This window comes from Carya illinoinensis, chromosome 11, assembly GCF_018687715.1.
Source record: "Carya illinoinensis cultivar Pawnee chromosome 11, C.illinoinensisPawnee_v1, whole genome shotgun sequence".
Classification (NCBI taxonomy): Eukaryota; Viridiplantae; Streptophyta; class Magnoliopsida; order Fagales; family Juglandaceae; genus Carya; species Carya illinoinensis.
Window position 1 is genome coordinate 36,304,560 of NC_056762.1, and position 23,347 is coordinate 36,327,906.

Here is a 23,347-nt window from a genome sequence, read left to right on the forward strand (position 1 = left end):
CCACCAATGAGTTAAACTTTCTCAAAACAGAAACTGTTTTTCCTCTTCCAGTTTCTAAGTTTCTAAATCTAAGAAAATCTTTCATCAAAACCTTTAATCATGCAAAAATCCTCAACCAATAGTTATATATACATGTTAACAATACTCCATAAAAATTTCGGACCAATATCTATCCATTAGCTTGGTCAAAAACTCCAAACTATAACATATTCTCCAGTTTATCTTCCAGAATGACCTTTCTATAGTTTATATAATATTTGACTAACCAAATGATCTTCAAATGGGTCAAATAAGATATCCATGTAAACTAGACTAAAAAAGGAACAACTTATATGAAGGAGACTTTTTGATAAAACACTTATAACAGCTTCAAAATGGGCGTGCAAAAGAACTCTTAAAAGTTATCCGAGAGAGAGTGTTTGATAATCTTTTATTGGAATGTGTAATTGAAGATAAGTTCATGGGTGCTGGCTGGACATACTTATGGACGAGATAAGGGAGGTGATAAGGCTGGAGTTGAGAGTTGAGTGTGGTTTTCTCCTACCCAAAATATCTATAAAAGATTATCTCAAAATATTCTATCCAATAATGTCTACAAAAATCAGTTCAATATATTTTCCAAATGTGGAGTAGACTTGGAAGAGTAAGGTGGTTAAAATATTTCCATGTGTTCAAATAAAATTTTGCTAACCTAATTTGGACATTACACACTGTGATTTTGAAAAACACTGTGCTTAGTATGTTTACCGAGGTTACTATTCACTCCAAAAATAAACGTAACAAACTTAGTACTGAAAAATCCTAAATATTCAATTAAGCCTAGTGGTGTAGACTATAATGTATTCTGACACTTCTAACTATCTCAAATAATTAAAATCGCATTTCTAGTACCATAGTGAGTGATAACACTAACTAGGTTGACATGCTAAAACCTATGCGATTAATCAATTCGTGTAAACTTACGGAGTTTTCACGAGGTTCTTAAAATCAATAGAAATTCCACAATTAAATTTCTAGCGGCTATTACACTAAGTATGGTTTTCCAAGTTGACAAAATCTTCTTCTAGCAAACATTCAATTTGTGTTGTCAATTTTTTTCCCTCTTTAGATATTTGATCTCTAAATATCTATCCTACTCACCCTCGGATTTGATATCTAAATAATTAGTGACATGTTCTATTTTAATTCATAAAGCAATTTCTATAGTGGACTGATTGTTTGTTTTAGACATGAAGACTTGCTCTTGAGAGATATCAATACATATCAACCAATAAAAGCATCATTAGATATAGTAAAGAGACTTGGAGCCACATGGTTAAATTTATATTTAGTCATCCGAAAATATAGTCATCCGAAAATATGAATACTTGCTCATGACTAAATATAGCAAATATTTAGTCAGCTAATATTTAGTCAGATTTTTAGGTTATATTTGAAAATTTAATCAATCAACTACCCTACGGTTAAGAGATTATCACGGGCATTAAAAACTTAATGTTTCATAGAAGCAAGTTTATTCTAGCTTCAAGTCCATGTGTGTTATAGTTGTAAAAATTATATTAGATATGCATTTTCATTAAATTACACGTAATGGAAGAACCATTTTCTACTTTTGCCGTGACTGGAGCTGGAGACACCATATTTCAACATCATTACTATAGACCAAAAAACCTTTTAAACAAAATACCAAGGCTAAATCAGTTTGTGTAAAACGAAACGAAAGAATACAACAATAAAAAAATAAAAATAACAAAACAGAAAAATAAAAACTGTACTCATTACCGAATCAATAGACCACAATGAGTATGAAGGCCCCTCAGATCTAGTAGTAGTGACGGACGGAGACCTCAACAGCCGGTTTTGTCCACGCCGGCGACTTTCAGACGACGTTTTCAGGCCACGGTAGTATCCGGTCTTCTCTCTGCTTCAGACGAGGATGAAAAACGAAACCAGCTTTCCAACATTTTGATTTCCCTCTCTTTTTCTGCTTTTTTTTTTTAATATTAAAATATTAACTGATGTGTACTGACACGTCACCGATGTCGCACCCGTTCCGCAAAACCGGTTGTATGTAGTAGTATTGGAATAAAAAACATAAGAAAGGAACGTCATTCTCTTCGATCTACCCTTGGACTCCATGGTGGTCTAAAACAAGACGGACGTATTATTACTCGGACGACCATATCTTCAAGGGTCTGAGTTTCTATTTGTATATAACAGAAACTACGAAGATTGAAGGGAATAATTCTTTGTTAAGTACCCCCACCAATCCATCGTCTTTTTAATTCGTTTTGGGGAGCTCGTTGGAGTACCCTGTTTTTGAACAGAGATTCCATGGCCACCGGTGTTTCGGTTACTTCAAGCTCAATAGCAGACCGTTTCAAGCAAAGGACTTTCCGGATTCCCCGACCCAATTCTAGATCGATCCCCTACGAGCTTAGACTAACTTTGCCTACCCGTTTGCAGAGAAAAAGTTGGAAAGCCAAGAGCTTGAGACTATGCTTGGTCATGGAGAAGAAAACAGAGGATATCATTCAAGTCGAGAAGGAAAACACTGTCGACTCGGCTGATAATATAAAGAACCAGGTCGCAACCTCCCGTGTGACAGAGAGGTTAGCAAGAAAAAGATTCGAAAGATACACGTACCTGGTCGCTGCAATCATGTCCAGCCTCGGAGTCACTTCCACGGCAGCTGTGGCCAATTTTTACAAACTTTCTTGGCAAATGGAGGTACTATCTTCTTCTAAAATTAACTTAATTTTCTTTACTCTTCTGCTAATTATGTTTTTGCTTTTAAATACGTATCGGATTACATTTGATGGACAGGGTGGAGAATTCCCACTCTTCGAAATGCTGGGTACGTTTGCTCTTTCTGTGGGTGCTGCTGTAAGTCAAATTCTTCGGTTTCCAATAAGCGTAACTTGACAATTTAATACATCCGTGATATATTGTTTTCTGGGTATTGTTGAGTTTCAGGTGGGGATGGAGTTTTGGGCTAGGTGGGCTCACAGAGCGTTGTGGCACGCTTCAATGTGGAATATGCACGAGGTCGGTCATAGAACTGCAGTGCAGTGAATTTTTCCTGTACTAAGTTTGGATTTGCAGCCTGTTTCTTTTGTATTTAAGTTCAGAGCGCTGGTAATTATTTTGGTTTGATTTACGTGGTTTGACTTTTATCTGCAGTCGCACCACCGAGCGAGGGACGGTACCTTTGAGCTCAACGATGTTTTCGCCATAATCAATGCGGTTCCAGCGATTGCTCTTCTTTTTTACGGCCTCTCTGACAAGGGTCTGATTCCAGGACTCTGTTTCGGTGCCGTGAGTCTCTCTCTCCCTCTCTCTCTCTCTCCCGTTCAACGACGTCGTTGTTATAGCTGTTATACGCCGGTCACCGGATCTTAGACCGGTGCCGTGGGGAGAACTTATGGACCCCACCTTGCTTTGCATTGTTAAATTTATTTTTATACAAAAAACAGGGTCTAGGAATCACAGTGTTTGGGATGGCCTACATGTTTGTGCACGACGGGCTCGTCCACCGTCGATTCCCAGTAGGACCCATTGCCAATGTCCCTTATTTACGAAGAGTTGCTGCAGCCCACCATGTAAACACAATCTATTTTGAGCATTGATTCCCTCTCTACCCACCTACCTACCTCTTCTCTCACATGCTCATTCCCCTTTCTGTTGTTGCATAGCTTCATCACTCGGACAGATTTCGTGGCGTCCCATACGGGTTGTTTTTGGGTCCAAAGGTGAGAGCATTATCCAAGGACTTTAGTTTGTTTTTCTGTCATTACTTATTTATGCATGTATCTCTAATGCTATTTGCAGGAGCTAGAAGAAGTTGGAGGAATGGAAGAGTTGGAGAAGGAAATCCAACGAATGATTAAGCAATCCAAAGGTTCTTGAATGGTCAACTATAGAAAGGGATTACTACTTAATTATCTTTTGTCAAAATCTGTAAATTAAACTCATTCGTAACGATTCATTTGTGTCTTACTTCAAGTTATTTAGTCTGAATTGACGTTTTACATGCAATGATAAGCCCTTTGATTTTGTTGCATTGATGTAGAACGTAAATGGATATTGACCCAATCAACAAAGACAATGCAAGATTATTAATTAGCTATTTCTGTAACTAACTTTGATGGTTTTCACATCCAATGACATTATCATTAACCCACGTGACCACAAAACAATCTAAACATATTTCTAAATTGATTGAAGGATAGTAAATGAATTAATTCGTTGATAGCTCGATACCGTTCTATTAAACTCAAATGGAATTCAACCTACAAGAAAAAAAGATATCGCCCCTGAAAACTGATATTTGCTCGATGAGTAAATGACACGTCGGATTAAATTCAACTTGACTTGCCCAGTTTGAAAGTGACTATTTCTAGAACCGTGCAGTCCAAAACCTCCAAGCAAGATAACCCTAAAGCATGAACTACGACTCGTTGTGTGTAAGGTTACTTCCATATATATGTCATGTGTGTGGACTGAGCAAGTAAGGTAAGCCGCCAGATCCGCAATTGTCTGCTAAAATTGAAAGCAATGAGTTGGTGGGAAAGCCATAAAAACTTGTCAATTGTTGCACAATCTTACAAAAAGTTTCAAGTTTTTACAGAATGTTTTTACTAAACACCGCTACCAGTATTATCTTCCACTTATATATGTAATTTTCCCCAACATATTCATAGATATTCATCTACATGGAGATCGATCTCTTATAATTCCTAGGGAAAACCGAGGACCGAGGTCTTGCATCCAAAGCACTTTCAGGGTCCAGCTTCCATTCAGGTACTGTACCTCTTGTAGATTATCAAAACCCAACTAATTTGTGATGTTAATCCAAGATTTATGCACAAATTAAACACTAATCTAAAACGTAACGCGATCATGTCGTATAGTTAAAATTATTTATATGGTCTTAAATTTTTAATGATATGAGATTGTGTAATAGAGTGAAACTACTATTTGTTTGGATTATAAAATTATCTCATTATTATTATTATTATTATATAATTCATATAGCCTAGCATGCCCAGCTAACAATTGTATATTTTTTTTTCTATTTTTGGAAGGTAGTAAACATAACTAGTATACCAATATAATGAGGTGGACCCAAAGGTCATGATAGGTCAAAGTGAAAACAGACAAACATAAGTAGTAGACCAATACAATGAGGTGGACCCAAAGGTGATGATAGGCCGAAGTGGAAACAGACAGGAGCAGTTTCCTTATGATATTTAATAATGGATTTGGGGGCATATGTTGGCGTCCAAGGCACTCGTACTTCACCAGGAAGAGATGACGTGCAAGGAATTGCTACCAGCCTACCAATAAGTGGGATTATAAGGGGAAAAACCCCCCTGTGCACATATCAACTTCCTACGGATTAAGTGTTACAAAAGCAAAGATTTTGGAGTGATCTGGTTTATTTATCATTATTATTTTTTTTAAGTGAAATATAATAAATTATTTTTAAATATTTAATTCTACGTCATAAGAGGGTAGGAATCGTAAGATAAGATTTGAATTGTCGACATAACAAAAGTGATCAAATATGTAATAATGCTGTTTCTCTCTTATACTTGCTGGATATGAAGTGAAGAAGAGACTATAAAATAAAATTTTACGTACCGCATTCTAATCCTACTTTTATCTTATTATAAAAATTATTCGTTTTGACTGTCTATGGTGTGTGCTGAAGTAAAATTTTCCATAATTAAAGCCCACATGCATGAACAACTGTGTTAATTTTCACTTGGGAAATGCAAATTCAGACAAATATATATACCCAAAGTCTGGATCATGGAGGGTAATTGTCCAAATTTTGATGCTCTTATATATAATTGTATTTCTATACCTTAATTATCTGACAACGGAGATAATTAAAGAAACAAGAGAAAACCAGTTTAAAAAAAAAAAGAAGAAAAAAGAGAAGAATGGTTCCATTGTTGCCTTAATTGGAAGGCCTCCGCCCTTTCCCAGCTCCTTTTCTTAGACCATTGGTGGTTCTTTCGTTGTTAGACACCTGGTCCAATTGTATTAACATTGATGACTCCCTGATCACTGACAGGTGACGTGAAGCCATTGCTCTCTCTAGTACTGCTAGCCTTGCATGCCGCCTTCGTCTAGTTGAAGAAGAATTTATAAATGTAGCGCACAATGTTAATTGCCATGAGAAGAGCTCGAGCCACAACGTTCCAAAACTTTATGTAGCTTTCCAGTAGAGGATTGATAAAAGGTGCCACAAGAATGGCGTAAATCCTTAGTATCCATTGTACTATTACGTGGGGACGACTCAGGAACCCTACAGAAAGTATATATCAGTTATGTTTCCTGGTGATTCGAGAAGGATATGATGCTTTTGCTAAACTAAGTTTTTTTGGAATATCGGTTGAAGTTTAAACAACATACATTCGGTGGCCTTGGGGAAATCATCAAATAATGATGTCACAGTCTTCAACAGAATCTGAATTTAATGATGGAATTAAGCCCACAAGATTAACAAAATCCAAGGGTCGAAAACTAGATAAGAGCCATCACTATTCACAATATTGTCAAACACTATTTTGTTTAATGAGAATAATGGTTTTGAGTATTACCAGAGCAAAGCCTCCTGGCTTGAATGGTGATTCAATCACGACTTGCGCTTTCCTGCAGATAACTACCATCTTGTGAGAAAATGGTTTGTTTGGGCAAATGAGTTGCGTAAAGTGAGTTAGTTTTGTTTCTTCTGATATACATAATAATTATTCTTTCTCCCTGTTTTGAACACTCAAAGAAGCTGCAGCCTCTGGTGAAGGGGATCTGTTTCTTTTTCCATTCTAACATATCACAGAAGATCTTTGTCAGTGATGAATTATTTTGTAGGCACACGCAAACAACAACTAGATGAAACAAGGAGATAAAAGGGGAGGGAGAATACCCAAGTGCCATTTCACTCCAGCGGCCAACTCATCTCCTTCACAAACAGGTCCAATTGTGAACTTAACATTCTGGCCCATGCATGCAGTAAGTTGTTCCAAAAACTGCATAAACTCCTGCAATAGTTCATTCGAAGCCCTGTTATGGTAATGAGAGTAATTATCAAGAAAAATTGGAAGGAAAAAAAGAGACCATTTTTCCCTGGAATGGTTGGGGAAAGGAGCAGTCCTCAACATAGCAGTCGTCGGATATGATTTCACGTAGTTGCTTCAAGTTCTTCTCATTGATGCACGTGTAGAATCTGTTGATTGCATCTGATGAAGACGTTGAACTTGACCCAGAACTTGAGTTTCTATTTGAGAAAGTAGCTCTAACTGGTATGCGGCCTCTGAACATTCTGCTTTCTGCCTGCCTTCTTACATAAAGGCCATGCTGAGGTACTATCTTGCTGTTGTTCTTAAAATGACAAGTTCCTTTGTAGAGCAAGCTGGGTCCGTGGGCGAGCCATGCCTCTGCCCTGGAGCTCAAACGTGGGCATGGGGTTTGGCTGGAGAAATTGACAACGGCAGCCATTGCCCTCTGAAATCGAATGATGAGTGGGGATGGTTAACACGTAGGGTTGAAACATGAAGTTTGGGAGGGAAGGAGGATTAATACTGGTGCTAGTGCCACAGAATGGAGCAAAGAATAATGAAATGCCTTTTACCTCAACAAGGAATCTCTCGCTAGAGGGATTTTGTCGTTTCTTTTGCTTTCCAGTGTTTTGTTCCTTGTGATGAAATCTAAGAATATGATCAATGGTGAGTCCTAGTTGCATATAGGGAAATCTTAATGGCATCATCAATAACACTCATCACATGAGCATTGGCATTATTGGTCATCGTATTTTCAAAAGAATTACACGTGAAACAATCAAAAGACTCCATATTTTATATTATTTAGGCACCCTGAGAGAATCCAAAACTCAAATGTGATGTATGGAGTTAGATACCGAACTTTTCTAACATAGATATGCTGATTCTTGGATTAAATGGCTGACCAGAAGCCATTCATAAAGAAAACAAAATATGAAAGCTCACATAGTTTCATCTGTTACACATTCAACAAGAAAATTGGCCTTCAGTGGCGGCCAAAAACCCATTGCCGAAGGCCCAAAAAACGCCAATTATGAATTAGTGGTTTTTTTTTTTTTTTGTGTTGGGGGGGGGGAAGTGTTTAGCGCTTCCTGAGACCGCCATTGCATGTGGACGAGTGCTGCCAATAAGAGTAACATTTTTGCCGCGGTTTTGGCAGCTACAAAATGGGGCATTCTTTAATTTAAATGAACTTGTGTGGGCATGATTTGGCATAATTTATGTCACAACCCCAAGGGATTCGAGGTCAAACATGACATTTTTACAAACCAAAGTTTGAAAAACGAGGAAGTGAGATATTTACCTAGGTTGCAAATGCTCACATTCTAGTGACACTGCATATGAATTGAGATGAGTTCATTTAGGTGTTGGCGTGTTGCTTTGGGGGCACGACCATCTTCTAGACTTCTACTTCACATAAAGGTATTTGCTCTTTTTAGACACAATCAAAACGCTCAGGACTATTTTCTACAATTTCTTATCCTCGTTCGTTTGGAAGTCACAGCCCACAACAATTGTGAGCGCCAATTGATGGACGGTACGAAAATCGAAACAGGATCACCAGAACGGTGTGTGGGTGTTGGGAGGCATGCCAGCGTTATTCTCTGGCTATATTAATATATAGCTTCAAGAGGCTATAGTTTTAGGTCTTGGGAATCATTTGGTAATACTGTATTCCCCCTAACATAACGTTTTGTTTAAAAGTTTAGGTAGCCTGACATCAAACTGTCTTCCTTTTATTTTTGTCATTCACCAGTGGAAAGTCGATAATTTACCTGATTCATATGTGTGTACGCATTACATGGATCCAGATTTTAAGCGAATAAAAGGACATGTTATGTTTGCACTGTCTCCGAGATTTCTCGTCATAAAAAATGAGTGATGGAATATAGGGTATTTGAATGGAACTTGTACATTAGATATGAGGCTGGTTTCCGGGTTTTCAAGATTTGTAAGAGGAAAGTTTGTCACCGTTTGTGAATACAGGGAGGAGCATGCCCCTATTTGGGAATGATTATAGGGATGGCTGCTGCTCTTGTTAACATGAATTGAGACTGTCAGGTGTTTATGTTGAGGCTTCTTATAAATTATTGTGCATATGACTCTGCAGCACATGGCGCTGATGGCAGAAGTGTCAGTGTGCATAAGAAGATGGCTGAAATGAACAAAAAAAAAACCAGAGAGATTTATCGGCAAAGGGAGACACAAAAAACAGCATTTTAAACAAAATGTCCAGTAGCTTCCAATTCCAAAATAACCACAAACTTCAGGACTTGTTCAAGACTACAGATCATATGAGGGCAACGTATTTTAATAATCTGCTCAAATGGTTGACTAATCAAGATGATTGTTGCTAAGCACTAAAATAAATAAAACCTCAAGTTATTAAAGAGATGGGCACCATAACCGTTGCTACATCCATCAGCATCATCATCATTACTCTCTCCTGGGAAATAAACTGGTTCACCATGTGCTTCAACATAAGAATACACGTAATTGAGCAAGGTGGACTGACCTGTAGGTATTAACAAAGCCATTTGATTTTACCAAGGAGATCTCCCTGAAAATAAGGCCAGTCATTGAAAATTTTATAAATATAAGCTCTGCTCCCTGAAACCCGCCCAACTTGGATTTAAACTAACAAATTATATCTGTCAAAATGACAATAAATAAATAAATAAATCACTAAACCCTCACCATTATATGAATTCAAATCCTGTCGTACTCCTTATCCACTTATCCACTAAAGAAAGCCAGAAACCAGGGCCAAGGTCTACAAGAGAGCTCCTAGATATGTCTTGAATCCACACGTGTTCATAATCCGACAGGCTGAAAAACAGAATGCACAATAAACTATGGATCATTTTGTTTAATCAATCAGTCATCAAATCAACCTTGAATTCAAGTTGTCTCAAGTTGAGCTGAAAGGAATCTTGTACAGCCAGACAATCGTGCTGGCATGCTCCCCAACCACCGCCAGTCTGAAAAGGTTGTTTCTATCTTCACTCACCAAGATCAATCATCCCCATCACTGGTATTATTGGGGAAGATGTGATGCTATATAAACTCACGATGGATCACATAACCACATCTATCAAACAAGAGTATTTAGAAGAAAGAAGGTGAAATTGACTCTGTTTGCACAATGAGGAACAAGGTCAGTGATGTTCCCGCCACTGCAATCACCAAAAGTTTGAGGGGAAGCAGGCCTCTTCCAAAAAGGGGGCAGATAAAGTCTAAGATAGCAGCATATGCTTTCCATTCCATAGTCTCAGTGCTGTCTAGAGGATCTTCAGATCGGCAGCACTCCTGCAGGAAAAGCTAAATGAGGGAGGCTTGACACAGTAGAAAGAATAGAATCACATTGGACACCGTTTAATCCTTGAGATTATCTTCATCATGTACCAACAAAATTTTCTTGTTCTAATTCATTTTTTTTCCATTTTTTTTTTCCCCTTTCCTCCCGCTAATGGAGTGTTTCTAGTCTGATATATTCTACTTTACCAAAAAGATGATTAAAATATCCATGTTGTTCATAGCATTGAAATGGACATGATAATCATGCATGTCAGCCCATGGAAATGGATATGCAAGATTTGTGATTGGCAGATATTATGAAACAGGAGAAACATTATAAGAATTTAGCACGTCAGATCATGACTATATAATCGAAGCCAAGCATGAAACGTAAATACATAGGTCAGAAACAATGTGAGATGGAATTCAAAGGAAAGGCTGGGTCATAAAACTCATATGGCATGTAGTTTCCTGCATTTAGGCATCAGTTCCCTTGACATTACCTCTACCTTACAAAAGCCAAGAGATTACATCCAGCTTCTCGTCAAGTTTGAATGTTCTGTAAAATTGGATGAATGCCACCCATCACTGACCTATCAACCAAATTTCAATGCGTAAGAGTCATATGTGTAGAAAGGTGTCCCAAGCCAAGCTTGCTCTCACCGGGACTGAAGGCCACTCAGGGTAAAGCTGCCTCCATAATCTACGTTTACTCCATACCATAAAATGAAACACAGCTAAGAATATGCATTCCTAAATCTATTTGTTTTTCGTTGTAAGTTGTATATTGTCTTTTCCCATCAATCAGAGATCCCTTATCCCATATAATGTAACTTGATCTTCAATATTATCCTCAGGACCTCAACCCACATGTGTAAAGGATCAGAATGGTTCACAACCATTGCATATTTAATTATGAATCAATTATCAAGTGAATGAAAAGTCGTTCTATTAATTCAATGAGTACCAAAGTTGGTCTGAAAGGAATCTAGTACAGCTATCTATTGGCTTGCATGAACCCCAACTCCCAACTTATCTGTCAAGCATGAATTTTCTTTTTTAACTTAACACAACAAAGTGATATACCATATCAAATTTTGAGGACACTTCAAAGTAAGGTGATCTTATCCAAGATTTACAGATGAAAAGGGAGATCAGTGAAGTTCCTGATACTGAATTCAGCGAAAAAAAATCAGGGACTGAATGCCATAGCCAAAAAGAGGGCAGATAAAGTCAAGGATAACTGCATACAACCTCAATCTTCTGTCTCCCCTTTTTCTACTACTTTTTTTGCACTTACATTCCAATGAAAAATCTCACCTTGAGAGTCATAAAAGTAATAGAAATGTTTTTTCAAATGTAGCACAGAATCTGATGTATTCCTATTTCAATCTCTCTTTTTTTTTTTTTTCTTTATTATGGACCCATTTGTAGATTTCAGTCGAATGAACTTCATATTTGTTAACAGCATCCAGGATGAAAGTAAGAAACCAATGATTAAGCCTATCATCTGCAACCAGTAGGGAGTGCCACGGTAGGTTAAAGCTTTTAGCAGGCAACGCACAGCTTACAGCGATAAGTTCTGGCTAGTTTTAATTTTCGTGGAGAATTCTAGATCAGGATTGTTTTAGATAACTTGAATGCACAGCAGCGCAGCTAAAATTTATTTCTTTTTTCATTTTTCTGTCACTCTTTGCCTGTCAGAGGAATTTGAAGAAACCCTATAATATATATGACTGAATAGATATTCATATACGAACCTGATGATATGACACTGAAAGCAAACATGATGAGCTCGGGAAAAACAAACCCCCCAGCTAGTTTCTTGCTGCAAAAATAAAAATGAATTCCTTCACTTCATGCTTCATATTTCCAGTAGAAAAGCGTTGTTTTGTTCTAGTTTTGGTAATGCTAGTATCTGCTCATACAGCCTTCTTAGCACCGTATATATTTCTTTACTCGCAGGATGTGACGTGTCACCCGCAAAAAGGTAATGCACAGAGCCTCCAACTTGAATCCAACTAGAACCAGGTTCTTTGCGAACTAGTTTTTCTTTCATTTCTTTCCTCATCTTCCCAACGGTATTCCACATACCAGCAGAAGCATATAGATTTGATAGAAGAAGATAGGCAGATTCATTATCAGGCTGCAGCTCAAGAAGTTTCCTGGCTGCAACATTCCCCAGATCTACATTGCCGTGGAGGTTACAAGCTGATAGAAGAATCTGCCAGATTTGAGCATCAGGGTGAAAGGGCATTTGATCAATTGTTCTCTTTGCATCTTCCAGGAGTCCAACTCGACCAAACAGGTCGACCATGCAGGCATAGTGTTCTAAATGTGGGATTAATCCATGAAGTTGAAACATAGAGTTTAAGTAAGTATGCGCTTCTCTCACCAGCCCAGCATGACAGCATGAAGTAAGAACTGCAAGAAAAGTTATCTCATCCGGTTCTATTCCAAATTCGTACATCTTATTAAAAAGCCTTGAAACTTCATGAAAACAGCCATGTTGAGCATATCCCATCATCATGGCATTCCAAGCTGCCAAATTGTCTTTATATGTAATCCCAAAAGCCTTCTCTGCATCACCTATGCTTCCACACTTACAGTACATGTCAACAACCGTGCTTTCAATGAAGCTGTCCTGATCAAATCCAAATTTGAGACACAGAGATTGTACCACTCTTCCTTGTACCAAATCTGTCATAGCACCACAAGCTTTAAGGACAATACTGAAGATTGTGACGTCCACATTAAGGTACAAACTTCTTGAGGCGTGGAACAATTTTATAGCATCGGCATGACAACCAGCATAAACATAAGTAGCTGCCATTGCCTTGAGATGTACCACATTAATACCATCAATCTCTGAGAGCACCTCTTTTGATTTGGAAATCCCACTGCATTTACCATATGTTGTTATCAAGCAAGACACCATGGAATCATCTGACATGAAGCCACATTTAATCAAATGTGAGTGGATTTGCATTGCCTCCTCTACAGAATTTGAGTTCGAAACCACTTCAAGAATGCTAGCCAAAGTATACTCATTTGGTTGTATCCAAAGGCCACGCATCTGAGAAAGCACCTTGAAAGCCTCCCCACTCAATCCATTTTCAGAATACACATTAATGATAGAATTCCAAGAAACAGAATCCCGAAGAAGCATATCATCAAAAGCGCGCCTAGCATCATTCGTTTGACCGCACTTCCCATACATGGATACCAATGCGTTGCTAACACAAATCACCTGCAAAAACCCCACCTTATGGCAAAGTGCTTGGACTTGCCTACCAGAAATTAAGAGCCTTGAGCCAGCAATGGCAGACAAAACATTGATCATTGTATGCTCATTCAACTCCAAATCTCCAGAGTGCAATACTTGAAATATTTCCAAAGCTTCCACACCATCACAAGCAGCTCCTATCCTCTCAGTCCAAGATACAACATCTGGATCAGCAATTTCATCGAACATCCTAACAGCAGCCACCTTATTCCCCCGTTTACCGTACATGCTCATAATCGCGTTGTTCAAATGTATCGAAGCGCCAAATAACAAACCCATCTTAATAGCAAGCCCATGAACCTGCTCCCCCTCTCTGACATCAGACAATGCGCCAAGCACCCCAGTCAAGCAAAACTCATTCAGATCCATAGCCAAACCCCTCATCCCCACAAAAACCTCCTTACCCTTCTCAAACTCCCCATTCCACACATACCCAGAAACCATCGCCGTCCAAACCACATTATCGACTTCCAAACACTCCCCAAAACACTTCTCGGCCTTTTCAACATCACCAGCTCTTGCATAATTCTCAATAAACCCACTCACCAAATATGCGCCTGAGCCAAACCCCATTCTCAAACAAACTCCATGGGCAGCTTCGTTTTCCTCCAAACTCTCACAAGCTTTCACCAAAGAGCTCAAAGTAAACACGTCAGGTTTCAGACCCAGATGTCTCAACGTGCCAAATAGCTCGAAAACCAATTTGGGTAGGCGAAACCTGGCGAAACCGGAAATGAGGGCATTGAAGGAGACTATGTCGGGGTTCTGGGTGTCGGAAAAGAAATTAGTAGCTCGTGAGAAATCTCCGAGTTTAGAGAAGTGGGAGATGAGAGTGGCGGAGAGGTATGGGTCGAGGGGATGGCCGGACTTTATAAAGAGGGCGTAGGTTTGGTCAAGGAGGTAGGGGATGGGAGCTGTAGAGGCTTTGAGGGCTTGTGAGTAGAGACCATTGGTAAGTAGGGTTTTGATGGATTGCCCGAGTCTCTTCATGCATGGTGGTGGTGATTTGCAGTTCTGCGTTCACGACACTTGACTCGTGTTCTCGTACGTGAAAAATATTAGACAGAAAAAAGACATCCTGATACTGCCGAAAATTGGCTTGCTGGGGAAACCAGGTAGGAATTTTATTTGGAAAATAATGTAGGCGTAAAGGATCGCATAAAGGGATTCATACACTAATGTGGCGCATTAATAATGTATTATATGTCCCTTTTTTTTGTGTATGATGTGGCACATTAATAATGTATTATATGTCCCTTTTTTTTTTCTCCATTCTCCCCTTATCTCTCTCTCTGTGCCTTTCCACTCCCATCCTCTCCTGTACCTCTCTCTTTTCCCTTCTTGCACCAGCCATGATGGTCAAGGATCACCTCAGGATGGACAGAAGCCGCCGGCGGTCCAAGCATCATTGTTTGGTGGCCAAGGTGGCACGACGTGGTGGGGTGGTCGCAACACAGGTCATAGAGTGGAGAGGCACGGGGTGGTCGTGGCATGGCTGAGGTGGTTGTAGCATGTGTGGTCGACGAGCTCGTGGCCAAGGTGGTCGGCAACCTCTGGCGCTGGGAAGGGAGGGAAAGGGGAGGCGAGGAGGAAAAAGAAGAAGAAGAAGAAGAAGACACGTGGCCACTGATAGTGTACTACATCAATGTATGAGATAGTTTTATGAGATTCCTTTATATCTCTAGCAGCACTCATTTAATTTTACAACTTCTCGTACTACATCAAAATATTTTTGTTTATAAATTTATTTTTATAAAAATTTTATGTAATTAAAATATTTTTTTAATAAATATACCTATAAATTTTATTACTAAGTAAAATATTACTGTCATAACAAAATTATACGTAAGCAAATTCAAGACTTGACGTGATTTCAAGTTATATATTATATTTACTTTATAATAAAAATAATTTTACAGTCTCACTTATTATGTTAAGTTATGAAATTATTTTTCTAAAAATTTTTTGTAGTTAAAGTATTTCTTTATTAATAAAAATTAATAATAAGTTTTGTAATTGATATGACACATCTAATAAAATAAATATAATTGAAACTCATCATTTGATATTAATTTTTAAGTTGTAACATGTCATTTTGCAAAAATTTTATGGTAAAATTTGGAATTTCTTTGATATTACTCTTTCTAAACTAATGTTATCATGTGTTTACTATATATATATATATATATATAAATCAAAGTATACCTCATTGCATTTATAGGATTGGAACATTACAACCACTATCAATTACAATTTGTTGACGTATTTCTGGTGGTCCATCTTCTATCCAATAGAACTCACCATCATTTCGTAATGACATCTTTGCTAAACTATGTGCAACTGTATTACCCTCTGTATGTATAAAGCTCAAAGTCCAATTGTGACCTTGTGCTAACAGCATCTTTACATCTTCAATCAGGTGGCCATTCACAGACTCATCCAACTCTTCGGATAACAGTGCATCAATAACACCTTTTGCATACCCTTCCATCATAACCCTCCTGAATCCCAACTCCAGACATAGCTCTATTGATCTTCTGAGAGCGAGATACTTAGCAATGAAAGGAGAAGCCACATTCTATTGGTGAGAACATAAAGAAACCATTATTTCCCCTTGACAGTTTCTAACAATGATACCAAAACCAATCTTTTGTGCCTTTATATCTACAGCAGCATCAAAATTAAACTTTAAAGTCATACCAGTAGGTTTCTGCCACCTTCTAGCTTCCCTTCTCGTGCTTGCCCTGTTCTGCTGCTCCCCATTCCTCTCATGTGCCTGATGATAATCCTCTAATCCAGCCACTGCCAAGTTCACTACCTTGGATGGATTAGAGAAATTTCCTTCAAAAACTAACACATTTCTTCACCCCCATATATATCTTAGAATAGCAACTGTTCTCTCCAAGTTCTCCTTTGATAATCTACTACTCATCTCCCTCCATAAACTGGGGAAATCAGTCACATAGCTCTCCCATTTTCTCACGGGGCTCTCATTCTCAGCCCAAACATCTATTGCCGCAGGACAACACCACAATACATATATAACATCTTCCTCCTCCCTCCTACATATAGGACATAAGGGGTCTTCTATTACTCTCCTTTTGCATAAATTCACCCTTGTAGGGAGCAAGTTGTTTAGAGCTTTCCAGAAAAAGTGTTTAAAAACCCCAGGGACATCCAAGGACCATACCTTTTTCCACTGATAAGTATCCTTTCTTTTCATTAAGGTACTGCCTTTTCTTGCCCTCCCCTCCTGCATCAAGGCATGGTAAGCCCTCCTCACCGTGAACTTCCCATGCTTTGAGAACCCCCAATACATTCTATCACTTGCCCCCAATAAGCTTATAGATATAGTACATATTAGAGCAGTTTCAGTTTTCGTGAATATGCTCTGAATCAGATCCACCCTCCACTCCTTTAGTCCCACATCAATCATCTCAGCCACCTTTGCCTCAACATCCAGAATTTTTATGGGAGATTGGACACAATATGAGGTATGGGAAGGAAGCCATTTTTTACCCCATATTTCCACCACTCTGCCATTCCCCACTCTCCATTTTAGCCCCAAATCTACAACATATCTCACAGACCAAATACACCTCCATATCAAGGATGGAGAATTCTCTAGCTTTTGCATCAATGTAAGAGCTGCCCTTCAAATATTTTTCATTGAAAATTTTTGCAACAAGAGAATCATTCCTCTGAACCAACCTCCACCCTTTTTTTTTTAAAAAAAAATAAAAGGTGGACAAGGTCCACTATATATATTCAAGGAGTCCTCTCTTTAGGTGGAGGGAAACCATGTCGGAGAAGCCCAACCTCCACCCTTGCTTGGCTAACATAGCCCTATAATCTATTGAACCCCTTCATACTTCTGAAGGTGAAACGCTGCGTTGATCGGCATTATATGTGGTACCCTGGGCTTCTCCGACATACAATTGTGGTCAGTCAACAGCTTGGAGTGGCTGTTCAGCTTGCTAGCTTCTCGGTTGGCATTAGCAGAGTGCTCTGCTTTGGAATAGAAAACCATGGTGTGTTTTACTTGACTGTGGTGTGGAGTAACGGGGTGAGGTGGAGGCCCTAGGCGGTGCTTGGTGGTTCTTCGTGCAGGGTGGCAGCGGTGTGGAGGAGCTTTGGCAGTGGGTGGGCTTGGTCTGGTTCTCCTCCACCTGAGGCTGTCGTATGCGTGGGGCTGCTTCCCTTTTAAGGACATGGAGGGGCTAGGCTATGGGGGCTGTCCCATGGTGCTGCAGCTAGGCACGACTAGTGGCTTACATCGTGCATTTTGCATGGTCTGAAGGTGGAAGGTGGTTCACAACGGTGGCTAGTTTGCTCCTGGAGTAAGGAGTTTGGCTGTTGGTTCATACATGGGCAACGCTGTTGGCGTGGTGGGAAAAAGAAACTGTTGGTTGACAAAAAAGTGTGGGAAGTGGGAGATAAGGTGAGAAAGGGTTTTATTAGGTATAAGCAAATTCACACACCAATTCACACACTGATAATATTTTTTTATTTTAAAAAATATATAAAAAAATTTTTGAGGAGAATAAAATATCAAATTTTATGAAAATTATTTTCATTTTCAATTCATATCGTTTCGTTAAAATTATGTCTTACATATTAATATTAGTATGCGAATTAGTACACGAACTCTACTTATAATAAGATTTTTCCACGTAGTATTTCTTCTTAGTTCTAAGTTTCTAACTATGAATTTTGTTACGTATAAATAAAGTCGCGTATTAATATGTGTACTAATACTGATTCATTCATATTCAAAATTTAAATTAGTAATATTATTTTTAATAAAATCTACTTTTTGACAAATCAAATTAAATTATTACACATATTAATATATAATTATACTTACAACTATATTTTTCTTCTAACCATTTCTCACACTTCATGACTCTCTCTTTTCTCACCCAATTCTTCTACGTACAAGTGTTTTGCGGACCAATTCGCGCACCACCAAGATGACCTGGCATGCTTCATATCACGACAAAAAAAAAAAAAGAATTTTATTATATATAAGTAAAGCCGTGTACTAATCTGCGTATCAATATTAATTCTTTCATATTCAAAATTTAAATTAATATTATTTTTAATAAAATCTATTTTTTGATTAATCATATTAGATTGATGTACATATTAGTACATAATTATGATTGTAATTAGATTTAAAAAGAGAGAGAACAAAAAGAAAGAAGAATAAGAAGAAGGAATTGTAAACGGCGACAGTGAGGAGATGAGGAACTGCAGTGAGGAAGAAAAAATGGAACTGGAAACAACATCGTTATCACGTCTTGTGTCTGGGTACAAGCTTGTGACTCTCAATGAGTCTTTTTCAAAAACACCTCTCGTCCACTCTCATCACTCTTCACTGTGTTTACAGTTTACATTTCCAACCCCACATTCGATTACAATCATAACCCAAGAACAGGAACCTAACATACTGCCCTCCTCTTGATTGTCATCTTTAGCTTGAGCGACATCTTCTCCTTCTGCTACCGTTGGGACAGGCTCAGATCATTACGTGAATCTTTCTCCCGTGACCAAGATCATGACGCCGATCAAGATATCGAGGCGGCTTCACATCCAAATCCAAACCCACATGCACGGTACATATATTAATATATATTCCTCCTCCCTAGCCAATAAAATTCACCCAGATTTTTCTTTCTTTTCGAAGACCTATCTTTTCAAAAGTTTGAAGTTTATGAAAAAGAAAAAACACTGCATGAATTGGATCATATTTACTAATGTTTTGTTTTAAAACAGGATTTAAAGCATAATCAGAGCCAAATTTTGCCTGTACTGATGCCCGGAGATCAGATTCCAAAGTTTATAGCATTGTCATGCCCATGTAAGCCTCCACGTCCAGATCATGAAAAGGCCGTCGTGGCCGTGAATGTGCAGAAACCATCGAAGCCACTGCCTCGTCAGTACCGTTATATTAGCCAAAAAGACACCGCCCTGTCGTGACCTGATCGTGGAGAGAGAGAAGGAACAGAAAGGAGAAGAGAGAGAGAGAGAGAGAATGCGGAAGAAGAATGACAAAATTTTTTCCAGTCCAAAACTCAATTTATTACTCCAAAATAAAAACGCACCGTTTTATTAATGGTGTGCAATCCGACCCCCACTCTTCTTTGAGTTGTCAATATCATGAATAACAAAATATTAATCAATCTAGCTGTAGAATTATCGAAAGTCCTACCGAAAAAGTTCCTCAAAACTTGAGTACTACCATTTTATTAATTAAAAATCATTTCTTTTTTTAGTTTTTCTCTTTCATTTAACTTTTCTACCCTTTATTATTACAAATAGGAAAAAGTCAGCGTTACGACAACATTACCGACAGGGAAACGTAGTACCAGCACTACAACATAATTGCAATAAACAGAGACAACACTCGTCTAAAGAGAGAAGCTAAGAATCTTTCGGGTGTCATTAACATATTTTACACCAGTCAATAAAATTTTAATAGATATGAGATTTATTTATCTTACTGTAATTCTAGTTTATAGAATCAGCTCTGTTCTCTCTCTCTCTGCTCTCCCAGCGCTATCTCTTTATTCTTTTCTTCGCCCTTTTTTCTCATCTTTTATCTTATTTCGCCATCGCCCCTCTCAAAAAGATCCACGTACAAAGTCATGCTATAAATTGATTCCAGCTATCTTCATTGAAAAGTATATCAAGACGAAATAATAAGTCTCTAATCATATGGCCAAGGATATTAGAGGTGTGATTGATCCGATTTAATTTAATTTTAAACAAAATTTAGAACTGAACTAATAACACTAATTTTATATTTTTTAAAACTGATTATATAGTGGTTATTCCCTAAATTAGTACTTCCAATTTTACTAATTCCGGTCTAATTTAGTTTGATTTTTCGATTTTAGTATCTTAAGTATATTACTAATATATTTATCAAAAGAAATATATTAAAAATTTATTAGGTAATAAAATGTATTTAATATATATATTTTATATTTAAAATGTATGATTAAATAAATATTCATGTTTAAGATTAAAATGTTATGTTATAAATTATAATATATTATTTCATACATAATTATATATATTTTACATAAAAAAATAATATATAATATAAAATATATTATCTATAATATTAAAAATTAATAAAAATATATATAATATGTGAACCTATCCAATCCTGTGTTGGAAATCGTAAAACCGATTCCGAATCGAATTTAATCAGTTTTTAAAATGAATGAACCGATTCAAGAACGAATAGGTCAAAAGCTGGACCAAACCAACCGGTTTGGACCTATTTTCCAGTTTATTTTTACACCTCTAAAGGACATCATTCCTTATGACGTTGGGCACATAAAAATCCTCATTAGAAGTTGGGTTATCAATGATAGGCTCCCTCCATAAAATTAGTTCAAGTAAGATCACCCCAAGGCTGTATATATCAGTCTCTTCGCTCGCATCTTTCATTTTGATTAGCTCTGGAGTCTTTTAACCCTCAGCTGCTGAAGGTTCAAGCATTTCTTGACTAGCAGTAGCATTCATTAGAAGATGAAAGCCGAAGTAAGAGATGTAAGGATGGTAATTGCGATCCAAAAGTATGTTTTTTGACTTGAGGTTTTCCATGGATTATAAGCTTCTCAAATCCTATATAGAGATGTTCTAATCTCTTGGATATCCATTGAGATGCTCTAAATAATGGCCCATATTTGAGATCCACCATTTCCATATGCCAATATGATGTTCAAAATTTTTGAATTTCCAATTAAAATATACATCACAAAGAAATTAACTCATAAAATGATTGAGACAATTTATGTAAGAAAAATACATTCTCCAACCAAGAAGAAAGGGAATAATTAATCTCATATCTAGTTGAGGGGCCGACAATTGGAAGAGAGGAAGGGAGAAAGTGGGTTTTTGAAGGGACGGAAGTGGAGATAAAACCGCAAACTAACGGGTAGAGTAGGTCGACGAGGGTAGGGGGAGTAGAAGACAATGCTTTATTTTACGAAAAAGTCTAGTTACAAGTACATTTGTACACTAATATATGCACCAATTTATTGTGATTGATCAAAAAGTAGATTTTATTAAAAACAATACTAATTTAATTTTTAAATATGAAAAAATCAGTATTGATATGCAGATTAATACATGACTTTATTTATATATAGTAAAACTCTTATTTTACACGGAGAATGAGCAAAAATGACAATGCAAAAAATGTGATCATGTGCATGCAGACACATTCTCTACTTTGTTTAAAGCTATACATAGCAGCACCTCATTTGTTGGTGTATAAATGGTATGACACCTAACCAGCCCCAAGCTTCTCCCAAATCTAAATCTGATCGGCTTTCTAGAAGTGTTACACACTAATTTTAAAAAAGATTAAAATTTATTATTAAAAAAGTATTTTTTATATAAATTTTATATTTATTTATTTTTTTAAAAAATATATCAAACTTATGCCTTCTATAATTACAAAAAATCGTTTGTAAAAGAAATTGTCAAAGGTGGGCGCACACCTCTCACCAGTGTTGAAAAAAAAAACCCAAGTGGAGAGAGAAACAAAAAAGATTAAAGAGTGCTGAGTTGGTCCACGAAAAGGACAGCCTAAAGCATAGATTTGGTGGTGCGCTATCTCTGTTTACTGTCTCTAACCAGTGGAGGCTTATACTTGGAATAAAATACACACGTGTACGTATACACACACGTAAAGATAATTAACAAGATAGTATACCCTTGTTCATTATATATTTTATCATATTTAGTCAGACTTAAAATTCTTTTCAGTAATATAATAATTTTCGTTTAAATAATTGCTAGAAAAATTTATTTAAAATATTGTGAAAAATTAAGACGAAGAGAATTGTCGAAAATAAATAAATAAAGAGGATTATCATTGTCACACCCACGAGAGCTCGTCGGTCCGGGTACGGACAGTCTATTGAGGTGAGATCCTGATCGCCGGTGGATACATGAAAAATTCGTTTCTTATGGGCCCATCTTCTTACCACAAATTATTGAAGTTTTTCCCGCGTGGGACCCAAAACCATACAGAGATCGCGCACATCACCCATTCACTCTACACGTATCACTTATATATAGCAGGCCTGATTTGTTTATTTAAATTTAAATTATTTTATTTTATTATTATAAAATTTTTTAATTTTTATATAAAATATAATAAATAATTTAATTTTTTTTAATTTTAAAATAAAATTAATATTAAAAAAATTATATTTTAATAATATTTTATTTAATTTTTAATAAAATATTTTATTTATCTCATCTAAACTATATAATTAAACGAGACGACAAAAACACTCCCTCGCATACACTGACAGAAGCTGGTAAAATACAAACCGCAATCTCACTCTTTTAAATCCTAAATTTTATATTTTATCCATCTAATCATATTTATTAAAGTGATATATTTTAAATAATTTAACATTTTGATCATTTAATTGGAATTAATTAAATTGTCTCGATAATGGTATATTTAATTATAATAATATTATATATAATTTTAAGATTTGTAAATTCTGTAGATTCTTTTAAAAAAAATAAATTTTACTGTAAATAAAATATTTTTTTCATATAATTTTTATATTTATTTATTTTTAAATAAATTTACTTGTCGACATACTAATACTTTGGTAATATGAAAAGTTTTTAATGAAATTATAAATATTAA

General features: G+C 36.9%; 3 protein-coding genes and 1 pseudogene across 11 annotated transcripts; 2 read left to right on the forward strand and 2 right to left on the reverse strand.

The window, feature by feature from the left end:
• The first annotated feature begins 2,085 nt into the window (after positions 1-2,085).
• Positions 2,086-4,063, forward strand: LOC122280762 (beta-carotene hydroxylase 2, chloroplastic-like). The gene is made up of 7 exons (XM_043091779.1): positions 2,086-2,730; positions 2,827-2,886; positions 2,977-3,048; positions 3,184-3,318; positions 3,477-3,602; positions 3,696-3,752; positions 3,832-4,063. Exons 1-7 carry the CDS (start codon positions 2,335-2,337, stop codon positions 3,907-3,909), a joined length of 924 nt encoding a protein of 307 aa, XP_042947713.1. The 5' UTR covers positions 2,086-2,334; the 3' UTR covers positions 3,910-4,063.
• A 1,680-nt stretch (positions 4,064-5,743) lies between these two features.
• On the reverse strand, positions 5,744-8,018 carry LOC122281799. 2 transcript variants are annotated; one of them, XM_043093598.1, is made up of 7 exons: positions 7,643-7,990; positions 7,129-7,515; positions 6,938-7,052; positions 6,755-6,836; positions 6,615-6,666; positions 6,427-6,481; positions 5,744-6,319 (listed from the first exon to the last, which is right to left on the reverse strand). In XM_043093598.1, exons 1-7 carry the CDS (start codon positions 7,775-7,777, stop codon positions 6,141-6,143), a joined length of 1,005 nt encoding a protein of 334 aa, XP_042949532.1. In that variant the 5' UTR covers positions 7,778-7,990; the 3' UTR covers positions 5,744-6,140. The 2 variants fall into 2 exon arrangements, with proteins under 2 accessions (XP_042949532.1, XP_042949533.1); XM_043093599.1 differs by lacking the exon at positions 6,427-6,481 and having other exon boundaries at positions 6,178-6,319; positions 6,615-6,836; positions 7,643-8,018.
• A 1,253-nt stretch (positions 8,019-9,271) lies between these two features.
• LOC122281798 (pentatricopeptide repeat-containing protein At3g09040, mitochondrial-like) lies at positions 9,272-14,803 on the reverse strand. Of its 8 annotated transcripts, none has more exons than XM_043093596.1 (4): positions 12,128-14,803; positions 9,965-10,379; positions 9,768-9,899; positions 9,272-9,630 (listed from the first exon to the last, which is right to left on the reverse strand). In XM_043093596.1, exon 1 carries the CDS (start codon positions 14,641-14,643, stop codon positions 12,232-12,234), a length of 2,412 nt encoding a protein of 803 aa, XP_042949530.1. In that variant the 5' UTR covers positions 14,644-14,803; the 3' UTR covers positions 9,272-9,630; positions 9,768-9,899; positions 9,965-10,379; positions 12,128-12,231. The 8 variants fall into 8 exon arrangements, with proteins under 8 accessions (XP_042949530.1, XP_042949529.1, XP_042949528.1 ...); XM_043093595.1 differs by having other exon boundaries at positions 9,272-9,516; positions 9,586-9,630; positions 9,768-10,379; XM_043093594.1 differs by adding an exon at positions 10,877-10,955 and having other exon boundaries at positions 9,768-10,379.
• A 3,061-nt stretch (positions 14,804-17,864) lies between these two features.
• On the forward strand, positions 17,865-19,869 carry LOC122282448 (annotated as a pseudogene).
• Positions 19,870-23,347: the final 3,478 nt, after the last annotated feature.

Bases quoted from the DNA above. Each gene is read 5' to 3' on its own strand.
- LOC122280762 (XM_043091779.1), top strand. From the start codon at position 2,335: ATGGCCACCGGTGTTTCGGTTACTTCAAGCTCAATAGCAGACCGTTTC. The intron at 2,887-2,976 runs GTAAGTCAAATT...GTTGAGTTTCAG, and splicing joins CTCTTTCTGTGGGTGCTGCT to GTGGGGATGGAGTTTTGGGC. The intron at 3,753-3,831 runs GTGAGAGCATTA...TGCTATTTGCAG, and splicing joins GGTTGTTTTTGGGTCCAAAG to GAGCTAGAAGAAGTTGGAGG.
- LOC122281798 (XM_043093596.1), bottom strand. From the start codon at position 14,643: ATGAAGAGACTCGGGCAATCCATCAAAACCCTACTTACCAATGGTCTC.
- LOC122281799 (XM_043093598.1), bottom strand. From the start codon at position 7,777: ATGATGCCATTAAGATTTCCCTATATGCAACTAGGACTCACCATTGAT. The intron at 7,516-7,642 runs GTAAAAGGCATT...ATTCGATTTCAG, and splicing joins GCGAGAGATTCCTTGTTGAG to AGGGCAATGGCTGCCGTTGT. The intron at 6,320-6,426 runs GTATGTTGTTTA...TACTTTCTGTAG, and splicing joins TTTCCCCAAGGCCACCGAAT to GGTTCCTGAGTCGTCCCCAC.